Here is a 19,950-nt window from a genome sequence, read left to right as displayed (position 1 = left end):
TACAAAGTACATTTAGAAAAAGACTGAATAAATATGGCGTGTTTGAAAGGGTTGCCAGCACAAGGCCTCTTGTTTCTAAAAAGAAAACATTAGCACAGTTTAGGTTTTCAAAGTTGCATCTGAGCAAATTGAAAACACCTGGAACAATGTCGTCTGCACAAATGAGAACAAAGTGGAGATGTTTTACCACAATGTACACTGCCACATTTGGCAAAAACCAAACACAGCATATCAGCACAAACAACTTGTAGCAACTATAAGCTTGGTGGTGGAGGCATGATGTTTTGGGCTTGTTTTGCAGCCACAGGTCCTACGCACCGTGCTGTCATTGAGTCGATCATGAGCTCCTCAAGTATTCTGGAGTCAAATGTGAGGTCATCTGTTTGGCAGCTAAGGCTTGGCTGAAACTCGGTCATGCAGCAGGACAATGACAGCAGCAAATCTACAACAGAATGGCTTAAAAAGTAAAGAATCAAAGTGCTGCAATGGCAAGGTGTTGCAAAATCTAGATCTCAACCACACTGAAATGCTGTGGCAGGAAAGCTGTGCAGAAATAAATGCTTCCAAACCCCAATAAACTCAAGCAACACAAGGAAAGAAGAGTGGGCCAAAATTCCTACACATGTGAGAGACTGATAAAATAGCACAGACAACATTTACTTCAACTCATTGCTGTTAAGGGTGGTTCAAAAGCTACTGAATCACAGATTGTGCTTAGTTTTTCGCACACTCCATGTGTGTTGTGGCTTAGTTTTAATGAAATAATGTTACAATGTAATATCACATGTATTACTGTTCATCTGAAGTTGTATTTCACTAATTTTAGAACCTGGTTAGGTCTATTTGTTTTATTATTGTGTCATATGCACCTCAGAACTGAAAGAGCTTTTCACATGACTCTACTGTAAATATATGCACACATGGGAAATATCTGTTAATATAGTTTATATATGTGACTCATTGCAAACGTCCGTTCTCCTAAAATTCTCCTAATTTAAGTCTGCAAATTTAAAAGCACAAGATAAAATTAGGTTTTGGAAAGCAGTAGTCATACTTAAGAGCCAGAATAACCTCTCTAGGAAATGAATGCCAGTATCTTCTGGATTCGTGGATATATGCAGGGATTTTTGCCACAAGAGGGAGCCGTTTTTAAGGTTTTCTCCATACTCTGCTGCCTTGAATCTGCGGGTTGGCTGGAAGCTGGGACGTGCTCGACAGAGTGTGCCCCATAGTCCTGATAAGCTGCACAGTTTATTGATTTCTTAACCGCTGGACTAAATGTCTAAAGTTATCCAGGTTTTTCTTTATAGCATATTAATATGTGTTTTCAGAAGGTGGCTGAATGTCATAAAGAATCAGGGAGGCCTGTTTCCACTCAAGAATAGAGAAATAGTAAACCATATATATTAGTAACTTGGTAAATAATAGAATATCTACACCGTCTTTATTACAGCAGTTACTCGGTTGACTCCTGGAACAAACGACGCGCTGATTGGCTGCTGGTCCTCGGTGACGCAGAGCCGCGTTCATTGCATATTCAAAGAGCTTCTCTCTGCCCCGCTGCAATAAAGGCAGATAGCGGACCATGGGGAGCAAGGGAAAACTTTTTATACTGACATGTTAACGCCATGACTTTTGAGTAACACCTAAGTGGGACGAGGCTCCCGGCGTGAGGAGGACAGGGCCTTTTACAGAAAGAAGAAGAAGAAAAGGGAGCACTTGCCATCAGTTTGGGGACGGGGACGGGAAAAAAGCAACATTTGAGACGAGTCCAGCAAAAAAGAAAAAAAGAAGCGGTGGAAATCCAGTTTGGACATTTGAATGGAAAGATGAGCTTGCTGTCTGCCATAGACACGAGTGCCTCCGTGTACCAGCCGGCTCAACTTCTCAACTGGGTCTATCTCTCCTTACAAGACCCCCACCAGACCAGCGCCTTTGACGCGTTCAGACCCGAACCCAACTCTTCCCACCCGGATCTCAGTTTCAGCAAGACTCCCGCAGCGGCGGATTTGAGCTCTTCCCTGAACTCCAACTATCTCAACAACTTCTTCCAGCTGCAGCGAAATGAGGTGAACTGACGGCATGCTACGTACAAATCCGGGATATCTGAGGTTGTGAGACTGTGGCTGATTTTAGGGAGAGTTGGACGGTGTTAGTGTTGTTTGTCTGAGCAGCAAATGTTTTAGCATGCAGGTTGCAACATAGGCTATTCTGGTATAACCGCCATGATATTTTTAATATGGACAAAAACCTAAAATAGTCCGATGAAATAAACATTTTTGGTGGGGCTACTTTGAATGTAGCTCTATTGCTATGTGCAGATGTAAGTGTTTTACATAATATAAAACGATTGTGTAGGCTTCTGTGTATATGATTGCAATACTAGAAGAGAAAAATACACCAGAAATACTCAGTAAATATGTCACTAACCCACTCATGGATTAAATACTTATGTTAAAATTAAAATTAATGTGCAATCTTTCAAGATCTAAATATCACACAGCTCATTTCCCTCCCCCAGATGACATGATTACACATGAAGAGGTCTGCTTTCAGCATATTTATAAGTTATGGCTCAAAGTTAATGTGGTGAGGAAAAATATGTTTTAATCAGAGAGGCAGGAGATGGAAATAGATCCCCCCCCACCCTCTGCACGCCTCTGTCTGGAGAGAGCAGGCCACTGCAGCCCCTTGCTGAGGTCTGCTGTCTCTGACTCCTTCAAATAGACCAGGTTGTGCAAACAAAATCAGTCCTTGTTTACATATTCTCTATTTTTGTGCCTCCAAGTAATTTTAGGGAACCAACATGCTGATAATGTGTGCACGGTGCAAATCTGATACCCCATAGTGCACTCTGTGCAAAAGTGACCCCTCCATCTCTCCCGCATACAGAAAATGATCACACAGCGTGGGCAGAAAGGCAGTGTTATAATAAATAAAAATACACAGTGAGCAGCGTTGATTGCACTGCAGCCCAGTTTCTTAGATCTCTGTTCAAGTGACGCTATGTGTTGGAAACTTTAGTAGTGGATGGATGGTGTAGTCACCATCTAGAGCCAGTGTTCATTATAATGGTGGCAACCGCAGGGGGCTTTTGAAGTCACTTAACACGTAAAGTCATCTGAAAATGGGGCGTTCGCTTTATACATTACACGCAATTGTGTAATGCCATGAGAGTATAAAGTGTTTCAAAGTGAGGGAACACACATAGAGTCTGGAAACGGTTTAAGGGGTGGAGGGAGGGGGAGATTTTGCAACTTTCTATACCGGCTAAGCCAAGCAAAACAAACCACTGCAGAGATTTGATGATGAGATGACTAACGCGAAATGTGGTTGTTTTCACGGTGAAGGATCACACAACAGCCTGCTTGGAGTGAAATTGCGATATAGATTAATGAAGTCGCTGTCGACAGGGCACAAGTCGAGCACGCTTATCGCAGATTCGTCTGCTGACAGCTTTGCTCAAAAGCCTCCTTCACAACCCAGTTGCAGGCAGAAAAGCCCCCCTAACATATTTTTACTGTTAATTTAGAAACTATCTGGATTACTCTAACTCTTATCAGTGCACCTTTAAAGTTCCCAGGTGGCACCACAAGCCTGGCCTAAAAACAGCAGTGTTTTATTGACCTCCTGCTGTGTGACACCTCATCACCGGACCTGTGAAAACACTCACAGATGTGCTACACTTGTTCTGCCTGTCTTGGGCACACCGTGGCTGGCCATCCCCTCATCTATTGCCACACGGCACAAAACACACAACCTACCAAGGACTAGTCACTCAGTCACACACGCAAAAATAAACAAACCGTCTCACCCCACCATTAGCAGATGTGTGTGAAATCCGTTTCCTTTGGGCTGACAGTAGGTGGTTTGAAGCCAAACTGAAGAAATGCTCCGAATGTAAACAGAGCAAAGTTTCCTGTTTTTTATTTGTTAAAAATGATTTCGCAAGCTGCAGTAAAACTTAAATGTGTACATTTCCATTTGTAGGAGGGATGCAGTAGTACACAGAGCTGGAACACATGCACCAGATGGGAAACTGAGAAACTACAGAGCTGTAGTGCTTGATTTACAGCAACGACAAGTAATAAATGAACACGGCTCTTAAAGCTGGAGCTGGTTAGCAAGACAATCTTACAGTCTCCAGATAGAGATTTGGCTTTCAGCCCTGGTTAGGTTGCCAAGTGTAAGGTTTCTGTGCCGTGCAACATTTAAAATCAACAGTAACATCATTTCCCAGACACAAGCCTGTGTCCTAAAATGATGCATACCCTTCGGTTATATTAAAGAGTTTATCAGTGGATTTCCACATGCCTACGAACTCTTTGACATCTTTTCTTTTTCTCAAGAGCGGTCACTCGGATATTAAATGTCAGGCCAGATAATTAGTTAGGCTTCTCCTAGGTTAATTACCTGGCTGTATGAATATTTGCTAAAATCAGATTAATTTCACCCAGGGGTCAAATCACGTCTGTCTCTTCTGGACTGCGTTTGAAAAGAGGAAGACATGAACGAAAAGGGAAATAAGGAAAGGCAGGGAGCGCTTTCCCTGTTATTAATATTCAGAGAGCATCTTCTGCGAATTCAGTTGGCCTGGTGGCACGCAACAGTGCATCCTGTGTCTCCGAGCAGACTACAGATTCGGACGGCGGATAGTTTACCACCAGCAGTGCATGGCGTTAATGCTGATGTTCCGCTGGGTGGCCGGGGGAACATGCTTCCCATCTTGTTTACAATGAGTCATACTTTGTCCTGTGTTTCTCTGAGGACATGCGCAGTACTTTTCCAGTTCATGAGCACAGCTGGGCCTCGTGCCAGATGTTCCGAATTTAATGAGCGAAATTATCTTGGAGTTCTTTTTCCGTTTTTTTTGTTTAGTTTTTCTTTACTTTTTGTACAACAGCAAACAGGACAGAGAGCACATTTAGGAACCTGGCGCGTAATCTAAGCATTTCACGAGAAGCAGAGTTTCATGTTAACAACAGGCTGTATCTGGTGTTATTTTTCAGGCCTTAAACAACAACGTGTATAAGAACGTGTCTCCCTATGGCTCCCTGAACAATATTGTGGACGGACTCAACTCCCTGACGGACCATTTCTCAGACCTTTCCCTCTCTTCTGAAACAAGAAAACCGAACAAAAGACCCCCACCCAACTACTTGTGCCACCTGTGCTTCAACAAGGGCCACTATATCAAAGACTGCCCTCAGGTGAGACTGTTAACACACACGTATGACATAATCTAGTCATCAGGTGACACAGATGGCTTATAATCACTGTTAAATCTTTCAGTGTGTCTCATTTGCTTAATCTTGACATTAGACTTCTTCAATGACTTTTTATTTGGTTCATACAAACCAATAATGACACTAAAATCTAAGCTTGCTGCAGTCAGTCACTCTCTCCCTCACTCTTTTTCTTTCTTCCTCTCTTTTTGGATCTGGTCTGACCTACTTGTTAAACAGACTGGCCTCTGTCTTCTGTAGTCATGTGTGTGTGTATGTGTGTGTTTGTCTTGACTGGCAAAACACTGCACAACAAAAAGACTACACGTTATAAGCACATGTTATGTCACGGCCATATTTTTAAACTCCCAAGTCAAAGGTGAAGGGTTTGAATCAGATCATCATGTTGACTGTGTATAAGTAAGTAGTGTAAGTGCCATTTTCTGACATGTAGCCACAGTTTTTATATCCACAGTTGTACATCCACTTAAACTGTCGCTATTACAGCCACAGTTTAAGTGGGAAATTTCAGTGGGAGCTTTCCTGTCTCTGTTTCCCACTGAATCAGCCTGTTATGATGCAGCTTTTTATCCTTGTTTTTTTTTGGCGAGGCACCATGACAAATCCACCTTGAGGTCTAGTATCGAGGTTACTGGGTACCACCAGTGTGTGACAAATGGGGCTCCAGCTGTTGTCAACACCCCTAAACCGTAGCTTGATTTGGAAAAGAAAAGTATTTATATATTTATCCTGCCTGTCTGTCTCTCTGTGAACTATAGCGGAACATAATGTGTGAAAGGAAAAGCTTCGCTTGTAGCTGCTGTAGCAAAATTAAAGTGTATTTTCTAGGACTAGACTGTGAAACTGCTACGGTCTGATCTGTCATTATGTTGTTGTGTAGCAGCTTGTAAAGGCAAAGTCATGGAGTGCCAAGTGAGCTAATTTCATAGGGAGAACACAAAAGCACCTTCCCTTGGAACTGTGGAGTTTCTGAGTTTTTAGTTGGACCTTACACTCCCTCGTCTTTCAGTTGCCTCCCCCGTTTGTCTCCTCTCCCTTTCCCTGGGTGAGGTGCAACAGCCGAACCCCAGCCCTAAGTTTCTTTTGCATGAAAGTGTAATGAGGAGCAGATGTGAGATTAAAATGCTTTGACTCGCTTTATGACATATGATGACTGGTCTCACGAGGTCTGTATAAGACCACTGTAGTGATGAAATATCTCCTGGGCAGCCCCAAACTGCAGTGTGTGGGAATTAGATCATCTGCTCACAACTCTTCCTGGAATTTGGTTTTGTACTATATCATGCAACATGTAACGTTTTACCTTCCATCTTCCTTCAACTAATACTGTACATGTGGATGTGAGCAATGATGAAGTGATACTCGGCGCTGGCACAGGTGCACATTAAACGACTCACAATTTAGTGTCTTTAGTACTAAAACCATATCTGCTGTATATTAAGTTTCACTTTACCGTTTCAAGATGAAAAAAGGCTAAACTGTTCCTTTATTAAATAAAACCCCTTTGACAGCAGGGAGCAGTGAAATGAATCTTTCCATTGTGTATGTCAGAAACACCCTCACCCTACTTCTGGTTTGTATTTCAGCTGTTCGTTAAACTGCCAGCAGTAACTCAGAAAGCAGCAAAGTCTCCAAACAGCCTCAACACCTACCATCTCAGTTATTTAGGTCTCTCCTGGGCTTCTCCTCCATAAGCTTACCTTCCATTTGTGCTGCATCATTTACACTATTGCCCTCTCACCTGTCACTGCATGCCTAAGCCAAGGATAGTTCTTCCTTATTTAACCAGCTGAAGATCCGAATAATATATGTGACGCACAAGCGAGAAGAGCTCTTCCTAAGAGTGCTTGCTCGCCAAGTCTGGTGTCATTCTCTAAACAAGAACTCCTCATTCTAAATGATCAGTACTCTGTTTTACATTGTGCAGTCGTGTGTTCGTACTAAGAAAGAGTTTGTCCTGTTCAGAGAGGCTTTGCCAATGAAAACAGAAGCTCTTGCTTCACCGGGTCCTGCAAAGTTTGTCATCCTAGTCCAGCACAGAGTATGTAAAAGCTTCCTCGTCTACTTCCCCTCACCGCCTTTTATTGAGGTGCTTTGCGCAAAGACTGTCAAAGGGTCAAGTAAGTTTCTCCTTTATTTATGATGCTTTCTCTAGCTTTTCTTTATTGTTTTGCTTTTTGAGTATATAGAGGTAGGCCAAAGTGCTAATACATTAATTGAAATTGAAGACCCCCCCCTTTTTAAAAAAAAAGTTTTTACATGTTAATATTGGAAACACAGGCAAGGTTTGTGGTTGTGCTGAGAGATTTATTTTTCAGGAAACTTGTAGCTGAGTGAAAGCCACAGGTCTGGCAGCAGCTGCCCAGTGCTGCCTGTCATGGGGACAGAGGTGTTATGTAAACTGGCTTTTATTTGGGAAAATGACGTCGCTCCCCTAGTTATGAGCAGAATGCCTCTCGCTGCCACGCTCTGGCCCCGCTCCAAGATGTCTTCCACTTGCACTCATGATTTGGTTTTGTTTAGAGGACTAATCCTCTCAACAGCTGGCCCCACCTCTGATTTGAGTGATCAGAGTGATGCAGTGACTGACAGGTTTACCAGAGGTAGAAAGATGAACTCATGGAAAGTTTCTTTGCTGTAATGCAGGTTTATGGGTGGGCGGGGGTGGATCTTGCTGTTGTATGTTTTATGCGTGTCTTTGAGCTACGCTGGACTCTTGACTTACAATCCCTCATTCCTGAACATTATGCAACCCCCTTGTCCAGGATCTTCAGTTAGCACTGCACGCTCTTATGCTTCTGAGAAATGCCAGATTGTTGTTGTTGTTGTCTTTTACTGGGAGAATGCCACAAAAATGTGGTTTCTCATCTCTCATATGAGGTTAACCAAAACTGCTGAACTTTTTGGAGGCATTGTTTGACAGCTTAAAAAAAATCACAATCAGCTGATTGAGAACATTTGGTCTTTTTAAGCAACATTCATTATTTTTCAGGAAAGATGCTTTTTATTTATTTTTTTCTTTTTATGAGTTAAATGCAAAGAGGCAGCTGTGGGTCAAGTGGTAAACTTGGTTGTCTACTGACTGCATGGCTGGTGGTTTCTGGCTCCTCTATCTGTCTCAACACTCAGAACCTAAAGCTTTTCCTGCTCCTATGGTAGCTTCTTCTTCAGTGGTGTCCACTCTCAAAATATGCATTCTGATACATATATTTATATATGCATTAAATATGCATTAACACGTTAATTAGTCAGCTTTTGTGGAGTAAAACAGGCTAGCGGTTTGCTCTTGTTTTCACACTTTGTGCTCAGCAGATGTTGCTTTATATCTAACAAACAGATGTGAGCGGTATAGTCTTTTGTTTTAAACGAGAGCTTTTATGCAGCTGTAGCATCAAACCAACTTACATAAGCCTTTGAATTTTCATTGCTTAAATTGCTGATGATGATATAGCCAAAGATGTTGTACAGGTTTGTCTGCAAGAGCACAGTGATCCCTATACAGATCCCTCTTTATCAAGCTTTTTTGTTCCCATTTGGACTGTGTTAGTGCGATGTCTATGTATTTTAAATATTTCCAGCAGAGTATGACAGAAGATAGAATCAAGCCATTTAATTTACCAAAGGCTTTTGCAGAGGATGCTTCACTCTAAAAGCACAGGCACTAACGTTCCCTCTCACGTCTATGGCTGCCAGTCAGTCGGCAGGCATCTCCACTTGCGTATATCTAATGCAAATCACTGCGATGGCATTTACGCCTCACGTGGCGTGAGTTTCAGCAGGAGTTTGTACTTTGTAACAAATGGTCTCCACGATCTCCCGTAAAAGTGGAGACGAGAGTTGACCTTTGAACTAAGGGCGTCCTCGGAGGAGAGGCAAAAGAGCAACGTGTGACTTTCCAGAGTGTGTGCTTTCCCGTCAGCCGTGGTAGTAAACATAATGACTTGTCATTACTGCAGCCTGCTTTGTCTACCATAACAAACATCAGTGGTTTTGACAAAACATATTTGCTTTTAAATTTTCCGGTGCTTGCCTCTGACAGAGCGGCGATCCTTTTCGGATTTGTTTGGCAGTCACGCTGAGAGAATTGTGCAATGTTTTTAATGTTTCAGTTTGTTGTTGTATGTGTGTGTCTGTGATTTGTCAAAAACACACTGCAAATTTGTAATTTACCAGCGTTACATCACTGCACAGAGTGTTGCTTGTGTGTTTGCTTCACTTTAGGAAAAACAAGTATTTTAGCTCAGCGTGGGAACACCCAATTTCCTGCAGAGTGTAACTCATATTAAAGCCTTAATCGAATCTGATTCAGGTCTTTAGCCGAGTTTCACCTTTCCAGCATGTGTTATCTCTTCCAGTTAATCTGAGCACGAGGATCTAACGTCTGATCTTTTTGGGGGCAATATTTATTTATCCGAGACTTCAAAAAGACGATATTCAGTGCTTTTAGCACTTTTAGCCAAAATTAATTTAACCATTTAACAAGGATGCTAGTTTTTTGGGGGGGTTTACGAGAGGCGGGGCTTTCACGTTTCAGTGGTGGTGTTATTGGTGTGTCAGTTCTAACAGTTAATTTAGAAACTGCTTAGCCTTGTTTGTGCAACTCTGCAGTGCTAAAACAAGAGACTTCATTACATTCTGCTGGTTATGATAGTTTAATCAACACTTCTGCCTTGCAATCCCAAAAATCTGATCATCCCTAAGACTCTCTCAGACATATTATAGCCACTATAATTAGCCCATTTACCCTTTCTATTTCCCTTATAGATTTTATGAGCTGATAATTTAATTTTGTAAGAGATTTTAATGTAATTTAAATTCCAAGTGCATCAAAACTACACAGATGAATAATTTTGGGTCTGTGTCACCAGAAACAACAATAGATGGAGTGAATGGGGCTGTTGCTCGCTCCTGTTTATTTTATTCCTCTATGTGGCAAATTTTACAAGGGTTGAATAGAAAGCAGTCCTCTGATCACAGTCACAACTTCATTTGGTCTTTCAAAGATTCACTTTTAACCAGTTAGCATTTTTTCAGGGGACAGTCCCCTGGATACATCCTGAAAGACGTATTGCAGCGGGAGTTCCTGTGGTTGGAACAAGCACAAAGGTGTGGGCTGCCTTAAATAAGATCCAGAAAAAAACAGCTGCTAGTGTAAAACAGCCCAATGGTGGCGAGACCTAAAAGGCTCAAAAGTGTGGCTGCACTTCGCTAGAAATAATACTGCCAAAACTGCAACAAGTCCTTTGCATGTTTGGCAAATCTTGTGCACATAGTGTGGCTTTTTCTGTCAGAGCTGTGGGTATGAATATTAACATAAAAGTGTCAGAATAATAGGATGCTGTCACTTCAACAGACTGTTGAAGCCACCAATATAAAGTGTCCCACATATTTAAAGGGCTCTGCACTCCAGCTTCCTATTAAAATTCAACTTTTTCAGTCAGCAGTAAGAAATTCAAGCACAGTCTAAATTCTGGTGTCATGTGCGACTTGTATCTCATATTAACAGTGCCGTCTTAAACCTTTGGCAAAACATTTTGCAACCCTTGTGTTGGAAACATGCTGCGAAATTGTCTAAACTAGCTTTCTATCCTTCCTTGCTATTCAGCCCAGTGCTGATTATTCACTAGTCCAGCAGATTATGTGAGCTTAATGTAGCTGGAGACGTTTGCAGTCTCCCTGGAGGCTAATGTTCCTGGGAGGAGAAAGAACCTACATCTGTCTTTTTGCTTTTCTAATCTATGTTTAACCCACTCTTTCCTGAGTTGAAATATATATATATTTTTAATGAAATACCAGTTTATTGATTTATTCAACATTTGTCATGAGAAAGAGTTTCACATTTTACCCCCACGATGCCCCAGGGGCAGGTTCTGACACGGCTGCACTTATTTTGCTGGGGCAGGGAGGCAGTTTGGATGTGTCACTGTCATGCCATTCAGCACTATTGTGTTTGTCTGGCACAGAGAGGGCATAGTCTGAAAGCTTGAGAAGGGCATAAGAGCCGAGAGACAGCGGACCAGTGAAAGGGGAGCGAGGGCACTTCCTCTAAACGGAAATCAAAGTTAAAAGAATGATAAAAGTGTGGTTTCCTGCCAGCTGGTTTGCGTTCTGTCCAGAAATCCCATTGTTCCTCTCAGTTTTTGCTGAGTCAACAATCACACCACTTCCTGTTTTGGTAACTGTGACACTTAAAACCCGATCTCTGGGACTCCAGCATGCTGTTACATTTGCCGCAGATAGATAAACTCACAGCTGTTTGCAGATTAAATGCTGAAATATGGACGAAGACACGGTGCACCATCTGCTTGCTTTTAGGTGAAGCTAAGCTGCCGTAAAGTCCCTCAGCTTTCTCGCTGGGAAGAGATTATGCACGTTGTGTCATTTGATTAGTCCTCCTTTTCATGCTCAGATGAAGGCTACACAGTCTAAGTGATGTTAGAGGGCTCCATTAGCTTATTTTTGGATAGTTTCTTATGTAACACTTTTTCCATCACGTTGCTGAGCCAGCACTGTAAAATGGAGGCTTCAGATAATAAAAGAAAATAAACAATAATGTGTTCGGAGCTCTTGCTCATCACACTGCTTTATGTAATTGTGTTTTTGCAGCATGAGGGAAACCAGGTCAGCACTCATTTTGGAACCAAGTTTCAGTATCTGTTATGTTATTGTACTAGAGTGAAAAATCCTTTGTAAAATGTGCAGTTTTACCTCTCTACTGTTTAACAGATGGTACTGAATATATTGCAAAATATATACATGGTGGCTATGACAGTAGTCAAGACAGTGTTACGGTTTTTCCCCCCCATAATGAGGCCTCGGGAACTCGGGAACAGGATGGTTCACTTTTCACTCAGAGAGAAAGGAGGAATCAGAGGGTCAAAGGTCACATTTTCACTACAGCATGATGTCCTGTTAGCAGACAAGGGCCAAAAGCTCTGTTAGCTCATACTACTCATATTCTTAGGAGTTGTAGTAACACAGATTTATCCAACATCAATTTATACTCAATAATCCATAACAACATAAAAAAGTCAATTTTGTTCTTCTGTGCTTGAAAATGCTAGTTTTGCTATTTTCTTTTATTTCCTGTTTTTTACAGTATTGGTAATATACTTTGTTTATCTTTGGGGTTTGACTTGTTGGTTAAACAAAGGAAAGCATTTCAAGATGCAGCCTTGTGCTCTTCCCTGTAGAAATTGTCATAGACTCTTCTCATTGGTTAATACACCATGTAGTGTGTGCGAGTCACTTACAGTGATGCTTAATAGCTATTTTGATGTTAAAATTGTGTGATTAGGTTCATTTGGATTAATTTACAGGCTCAAAGACAGATGTGAAACCCACTTTGTACAGGTAATTTAAATGATGCACCAACAAGCTATTTAACCGTGGTCTTATCTCTCTCTGCTTTATCTCGTTAGTGAGCTGAGAAAGCCATTAAAACCTACCTCAATAAAATATCCACGTCATACTGACTTTGGCATTTGTTTTAACTAATTGCTCCTAATTGAGACGATTCATATGGAAAAAAAAGAAACAACAATTTTTTTTTTTCTAAGACTAGGCTGAAGGAGGGGACGGACAAGCAGATGGACGGACAGAGACGCTGTGAGGCTGCAAGTGCTGGCACACTGGACTGAGTTTGGTGTCAAGAGATCAGGGACTGACACTGCTAGCTTTGTATCACACTTGAATGGGCACCTTAGGGAGAGACCGTGGTTCTGAATGGGAGCTATTGGGGAAAACCCTAGCGGTGGGAATGGAGGCTGGTAATTAAGGCAGTCATTGTGTGTCTGTAGGATATGCTAGACGGAGAGGTCAGGAAGGCAGGCCTGTATTGTTCGCCCAGCAGGGCCCTCACTTCATCAGAGTAGTGCGTCAGACTCAAGTATGTTTGGAGAGAGCCTTGAATCTTACAGAGAAGAAAAAAGGAGTACAACAACAAACCACACACAACGAGTCCTATATAGTCTGTTTGTCTATATGTCAACACTTAGGGGCCTCTTCTGTGGTTTTCATTTTCTGACTGTTTTTTGCTCTCTGTGTCATGAAGTTTGGGAGGCTATCCAGAAGCTGCAGCCTTGCCAGGGATCAGGACAGTGTTTGCAGATTAAACTAGAGTTGCGCTCAATAATGGGAAGCCATAGTGGTGTGTGTGTGTGTGCATGCATGTGTGTGTGTGCATCATTAGTAAGTTTTAAAAAATGTTTTGCACAAGGTAAAACGAATCAAAAAGATTAAAATAAGAATATAAAGTCACGTGAAGACATAGAGGGGTTATAGCTTCACAAAGCATGACCTCTAAATAACATTAAGTCAGTTATAATATCAGAGATCTGTAATAAATTAAGCATAAAATATAACATGGTGGTTTAATGCTTTTTAATTTATATTTTTAAAAAAACACAATAAAAGCTTCACATCCCTTCAGTATGTGTTACTGAATATAATAAAGATATAAGTTGTTGTATGTTGTTTATTAAAGTAAGAAACCAGGTGAAAAATCATCATCACAAAAAATTAGAAGCTGTATTTTTTTTTTAATAATGATTATTTAGTGCACTGATGGACCTCAAATAGCATGAGAAACAAATATGAATCCTCACATATGAGCAGGTAATATGGGTCAACTAATCAGGCTGCTCGAAATATGAAAGTAGTCAAAACAGATATAAAAGAGGACACGGGTTTCTAGGGTATGAAGAACTATGTTTCTGCTTGATTTACTTACTTTTTACCCCTTGTTTACTTATAGATCCAAGGTCTTTACTTTAAAAAATAATCCACATTTCATTTGGAAACTGTCTCTCTCGCCTCTCGCTATCAGTATGTGCTACCCTGTAGTGTGCTGAGACGTTTCTGGCAGGGATGAGGGCTGGGGGAGGTGCGCTATGGGAATGTTTTTACAGGGTGACCCCTGATCTTCCTTCCAGTCACAGCAAAGGCTCCGAAAAGGCCTTGTGTCTCTGTCTCTTCTTTAACACACGCTCAGTCAGGTTAGCAAAGCGAAAGACTGGGAGCGAGTGCAGACTCCCTGCTAAACAGATAAGGCTTATCAGGGATGTGTGGTGTCAAATGGATTTTTTTCTGTTTCATAGCAGACATTAAAAAGCTGTGCCTCTGTGAACAAAGCACACAAACAAAAAACAGTCAAGATATTTTAGTTTTGAGAAGTTATATTGGAAAGAGCCTTTCATAGTCAGAGCATTTAGAAACCATATAGGGCCATAGGTCCAATATAGCATTGCCACCAAGTGACGCTGAGATTAGCAACACACGTGTACAGTATATCCGGCAGAGTGACTCTCAAAAATACAGTCTGCAGAGGGACATGCAAACAAATCCTGCTACGTACAGCAAATGCAGGTGACACATGCAGCATATGCACAGACAGCAGTAGCAAGAACCTCCTCCTGCAAGCAGATGACAATATTTTGTGCACCTCTGTATGCACCAGTGTGCGACCCAACCTGCTCTTGTCATTCACAGACTGGTAATATAACGCTGCTGTGCAGCTGCACAGCTTGTTGAGTGTTGCGGGGCTGTGGCTACGTCCAAGGCTAGCAGAGGGTAAAGAGGAAATTCACACCTGTGGCCTCACTTATCAAAAGCCCTTAACGCCTAGTAAATATGGCATATGTAAGTTTAGGAGTAGGGTAAAGTTATATTATGTGTGTGAAATGAGGAGTCTTGCATGTCAAGCAGATGTGTTGATGATCCTGCACCATTGGCTTGAAGCGGACAGATCCCAAAGCCCAGTTGGCTTGTTCTTGTGTTTTCTATGAACTAAGCATGAAGAAAGAGAAAAAGCACCCTGTCAAAACCATCAGCTTTAAAACAACAGCGTGTTACTCGTATAACTCAAAACACCCACATGCTTGGCTATCAGGGGTATTCATTAGTCATCCAGCAACATGTCACTGAGATCCTTTGGCCGATTAGTTGTGGAAATCTAGGAATCTGGGAATGGGGTTTTGGCAGAGAGCACGCTGGCATCATGATATGCCTCTGCAGCTGTCTTGAACACGAATGACATGGGTCTGCTCCTAAGGAGAACAGTTTGGACATGCATATGCACAAGTATCCACAAACATGCTATATTATGCCTTAAGTCGCTGTAGCGACTAAAGGAAGCGTGAAGTTTAGAGTAAAATTTCATGTTGTGTGGGAGATTTTACCATTGAACTGCTTACCACAACATAACCTCCTCCTCCGCTTTATCAAAGCAATCACAAATTGCAGGTCATTGAATGTAATTTGCAAGCAATAACATTATTAGAGATGACTAAGCCGAGATTTGTTACGATCTGTATCAACAGATCAGAATATCATGTTTCCGACTTTGCCAATTTGGTTTCACAATACAGTTACTGAGGGCTTAATTGCCTCTGCAACTAAATTATGTTTTAGGATCCTTCTGCTAAGTTAAGCCACTCACAAAAATATGTTGTTCAAAGGCTGAAAAACATGAATGTCTGCAGGTAATTTAAAAAACAAAACAAAAAGCTAATCTAGTTCGTCCTGTGAAAGATGCTCTCCTGTGGGGATGTTTTTTATGATGCCATATTTTTATTGCTGCCTGTATTTCATTGTTTTAGTTTTTTATTATTTTAAAGAGACAAATGTAAGTAGAATTGAAAACACAATCATTTTACAATCTAGTATATTGTTCATGTTCAAATGTGTCAAGAATTTCTTGGTGGGCAGTGATGACATTTCAAAATCCAAAACACCTCAGCTTTTGCTTTCTGGAAAAGTCTCAGCAGTTATCTACATGACTGCAAGCTGTGGGATGTTTTATATTTGGTGCAGCTGTCTTGATTTACCTTTTTCCCTGTGTGATATGTCAGCTTGTCATAGAACAGACTAAACATAAGCAAAATACCTTGTAGTGTTACGGGACTTCTCAAGAAAATGTGAGAAAATGTTAAATCAAGGTACTTGTTCTGTTTTAAGATTATATTATAAAAAGCAGCTTTCGTGTGTCTTCTGTGCTTCGCTCTCTTCCAGTAGGAACACACACGTACAGTGCAGAAGTCTACAAAAACACACACGGATAGACACACACACACACTGTGCTCACACAGTTACTCTGCCAAAGCAGAGGCCATTTCCAAGAATGAACTATTCTGGCGCCTCCACGGGTCTCGAAATGGACTTGTGGTTATATTTTAAAACAGTTGGAGTGGCTCTCCTCTCAAATTTTTCCCTGGATATGACGGTAACAAATGCATTTATGACAATTTTGGCGGTTAAACCCTGAAACCCCTTAAGAGCAGTGTCACCATCTCACACTTGAAAATATTCAGCATCTAGTCATTTTAAATGCATTGCTGTCCACCTTATATAGACTGCACTGCTGATATAGATTTTTTTAAACTGTTCCTGGTCGATGTGGGGTTATGATCCTTTAAAATAGCCGTGGATTTGATTATAGCCGAGCACTTGGTTGTGTATCAACATGGTTATGGCTCCTTTCCACATACCACATGTTTCACTTTCCTCCGTCCTCTGCTGTCTTTGCTGCTTTCCTCACACTTCACACTTGAAGGTGAGTAAGCGAGGCAAAAGACCCTATGACAACACAAATGCCTCCTAGGGCCTATTTAGACCTCGAAACACCAGGATGTGCTATTGTGAGTAAACCCCTTTTTATAGTGTAGTGAATGGTGAGGGTATATCCGAATAGCTGAAATAAAGAGCTTGTAGAATATGAAACCTTTTTAAGAATAGCACTGTGACCCACATGGGTGCAGAGCAGGTTTAGATGAGTGCTAGTTGAGTGGCTGATGACTGTGATGGTAAACTTGGAGAAGTCATATCTAGTGAGCTCACATACCTTTTGCTAACTTAGTTATGCTAGAAGCTATGTTAGAAAACACATTGTTGCTTTGTCAGCAACTTTATATTCAAGTGCAAATGTTTTATTTGAATATGCAGTCTTATTAAGATTGAGATCTAGTTTTCAGTAGCGACCTGTGTAGAAAAAACATATAAAAATTGAGACAGACAGACACATAATAAAATTATACATTATACATCATCACAAATTAATAATAACATGTGCAGAAGTAGCGTCCTAATTTTTGTAACACATTGTATTTATAGGCAGCGAAGTATTTAAAACCAGTTTATTTAAAATTCAATGTACATCAAAGGTTTAAAACAATCATCTTTTAATTGTTAGATTCAGTTCAGTTATATTTATATAGCAGCAAAACACAAAAATAGTCACCTCAAAGCCTTATATTCTAAGATAAAGACCCTACAATAATACTGAGAAATCAGACGGCCCCCTATGAGCAAGCAATTGGCGACTGTGGGAAGGAAAAACTCTCTTTTAACAGGAAGAAACCTCACACTCCTCACAGCGTTACTGGAGGTCAAGGCAAGGCCACCTAGATTAGGTATCTGGTCAGACGCCATCTAAAATTTTTAGGATTTTTAGGACCGAGTATGATAACCTCAGTTTTATGTGAATTTAAAAGTAGGAAATTGGAAATAGATAAAGCTGGGTGTCATCTGCATAGCAATGTAAATATATGCTATGCTTTCTCCTAATAGTGCCTAACATCCGTATATTTGCATTTTTTCACCCAGCTCTAGGTAGCTTATTGGAAAAAAAATGCTGTAACAGCAGCTGTCCTCTTGTTGCTATAAGTACAGTGAATGAGGTACCCAAGTAACCTATTAGTAAATGAAGAAATCGCTGTACGCATGCCTGTCTTAACAACTGTCTAACATCCGATCTATGATCTACAAACTTGTATTTCTTTGTGTATTTCTAGGGACCTGATTAAATTCAGTGCTGGGTTTCAGGTTGTTCAGATGCGTTGGTTTCATTGTCAGAATCTTTTCTGCTCAGCAATAAATGGGTAAATCTTTTATATCGTAATCAAAGGCAGATGTATGCTGATGTCCCAGTTCAGATAGTATTGTGGCTACTGCAACCCCTAGGCTGCAGTGAATAGTATGTGGACGATTCATGGAGCAGGTGTTGTCTGATAAAAATCCAGATTAGACTTTTGTTTCTGGGGTAAAAAGAAGGTAAAAAGAAATTGAATTTCTTGGCAATAATTTCATGGTTCAGACTTTTAAGGGCTAAACGGCATTAGCTGTTTAAGGAACAGTTTTTTCTCTTGGTGTAGCCCTTTACAAATTGAGATGGGGAAATTTTATTTCAGAGAAATGAAATAAAAAATGCATTTGTATTATCAGATTATTATTAATTTAGCCATTGTGCGTGTTTACTTACAGATGCTTTTATTCTGAAAAGCAGTTTCTAAAACCCACCCACGTGTTTATCCCACACCACTTTGAGCTTACATAACCCTGAGACAGAACCACACAAACAAATGAAAAAAGTCTCCAATAGTAAAAAAAAACTTCTGATCAAACAAATCAAGCTGATTAACAATAACAAATCAGAAGACTGAATGAGAATGTTGGAACCAACTATTATATGCTTCTTTGCATCATTGTGTAGGTTTGTAATTTCATGCATTGTGTTTCAATAAATTATATATATATAATGATTTTAATCCATTGTATGTAACTTATATAATATCAAATTTGGCACAAACAAAATTAACAAAAAAAGGAGAGAAGGGAGAAACAATGGCAGCCAAGGTTTAATATGCATCATCAGAAGGACAACTTATTATCTGTAACAGTTTCATTTATGATCCGAACCCTCTGATTTGTGAGCCAGCAAACACAACCTTATTGTCATAATGTGTTTGTGTTAACTTGTTTTTCAGGATGACCATATGCACGGGTTTACATGCTTGGTGGCATAAGAAGTTTGAGTGAACCAAAGTGTATCCGACTGAAGTTAGGTGCCCTACATGATGTGTAATGCTGTGGTTTATATTTAGAGACAGCTGTAGAAGATAAGAATGCTTATTTCAGCAGTTGTAGATGTGGGGCTGTGAAACTACGATGTCGTTACTAGGCAGATACAAGCCCCTGTGATTATACTCAACAAAGCATTACTAAGGTTGTTTTGCTTGAAATTTTCCACTAAATATCTGCCTCAAAAGTCACACGTGCACTTTCGTTGAGTAAACTCAGTATATTACAAGCTTGATTATTGGCTCTTTGGCATGAGGAATGCTAAATTAAGTGAAAGGTGGATTCATAGTGAAAAATTCTATCTTCATATAGGCTAACAACAAGCTTTCTTTTGTGGTGTAACAGCTTCAACAGCAAAACCCGGGTGTAGTTTGAGGTGTATACACAGTGAAGTACATAACCATCAAAGTGTGAGGTTTTGTGTTTGAAGGCTCCATGAATGACATTTTAAAAATGTTGGCTGTACTGAAAATAGTCAGACCCCATGATTAATAGATATCTGTTGAGGAAATATTTCCTTGTCATGTTTAGGTGAAGAATCGGGCACGATTGATCCTTTGATCTTGCTTGATGTTTCACAGAGGAGAACCAGTTCTCAGGTTTAAACCACATCCAGGTTCCTGCCTCCCTCCTCCCCCCTGCAGCAAGCTTTCATCAAACCACTGAGACTAGCACGCTAACTGAAACCACATTAAAGCAATTAGAAGTCTTATCAGAAATGCTACGCTTAATGACCAAACCAAACAAAAACCCTGAAAGACTCAAAGCAAACATTGTGGACTGAACCCCATCCGCTGTATCTGTAAATCTATCTCTTTCTGAGCTCCAGCCAAACTAAATAGAGATCCTG

At 40.6% G+C, this 19,950-nt stretch overlaps 1 protein-coding gene across 1 annotated transcript in view; it reads left to right on the top strand.

Annotated features, from left to right (window-relative positions):
• Positions 1-1,518: 1,518 nt before the first annotated feature.
• zcchc24 (zinc finger, CCHC domain containing 24) overlaps positions 1,519-19,950 on the top strand; it is a 40,180-nt gene continuing 21,748 nt past the window's right edge. The window contains exons 1-2 of the mRNA XM_026190258.1: positions 1,519-2,069; positions 5,010-5,210. Coding sequence (XP_026046043.1) covers positions 1,830-2,069; positions 5,010-5,210 — 441 coding nt within the window. The 5' untranslated portion in view covers positions 1,519-1,829. The remainder of the gene's footprint in view (positions 2,070-5,009; positions 5,211-19,950) is intronic.

The sequence above is a fragment of the Astatotilapia calliptera genome, chromosome 13 (assembly GCF_900246225.1).
Source record: "Astatotilapia calliptera chromosome 13, fAstCal1.2, whole genome shotgun sequence".
In the NCBI taxonomy this organism is placed as follows: Eukaryota; Metazoa; Chordata; class Actinopteri; order Cichliformes; family Cichlidae; genus Astatotilapia; species Astatotilapia calliptera.
This window is presented reverse-complemented; position numbering and strand designations above follow the sequence as displayed.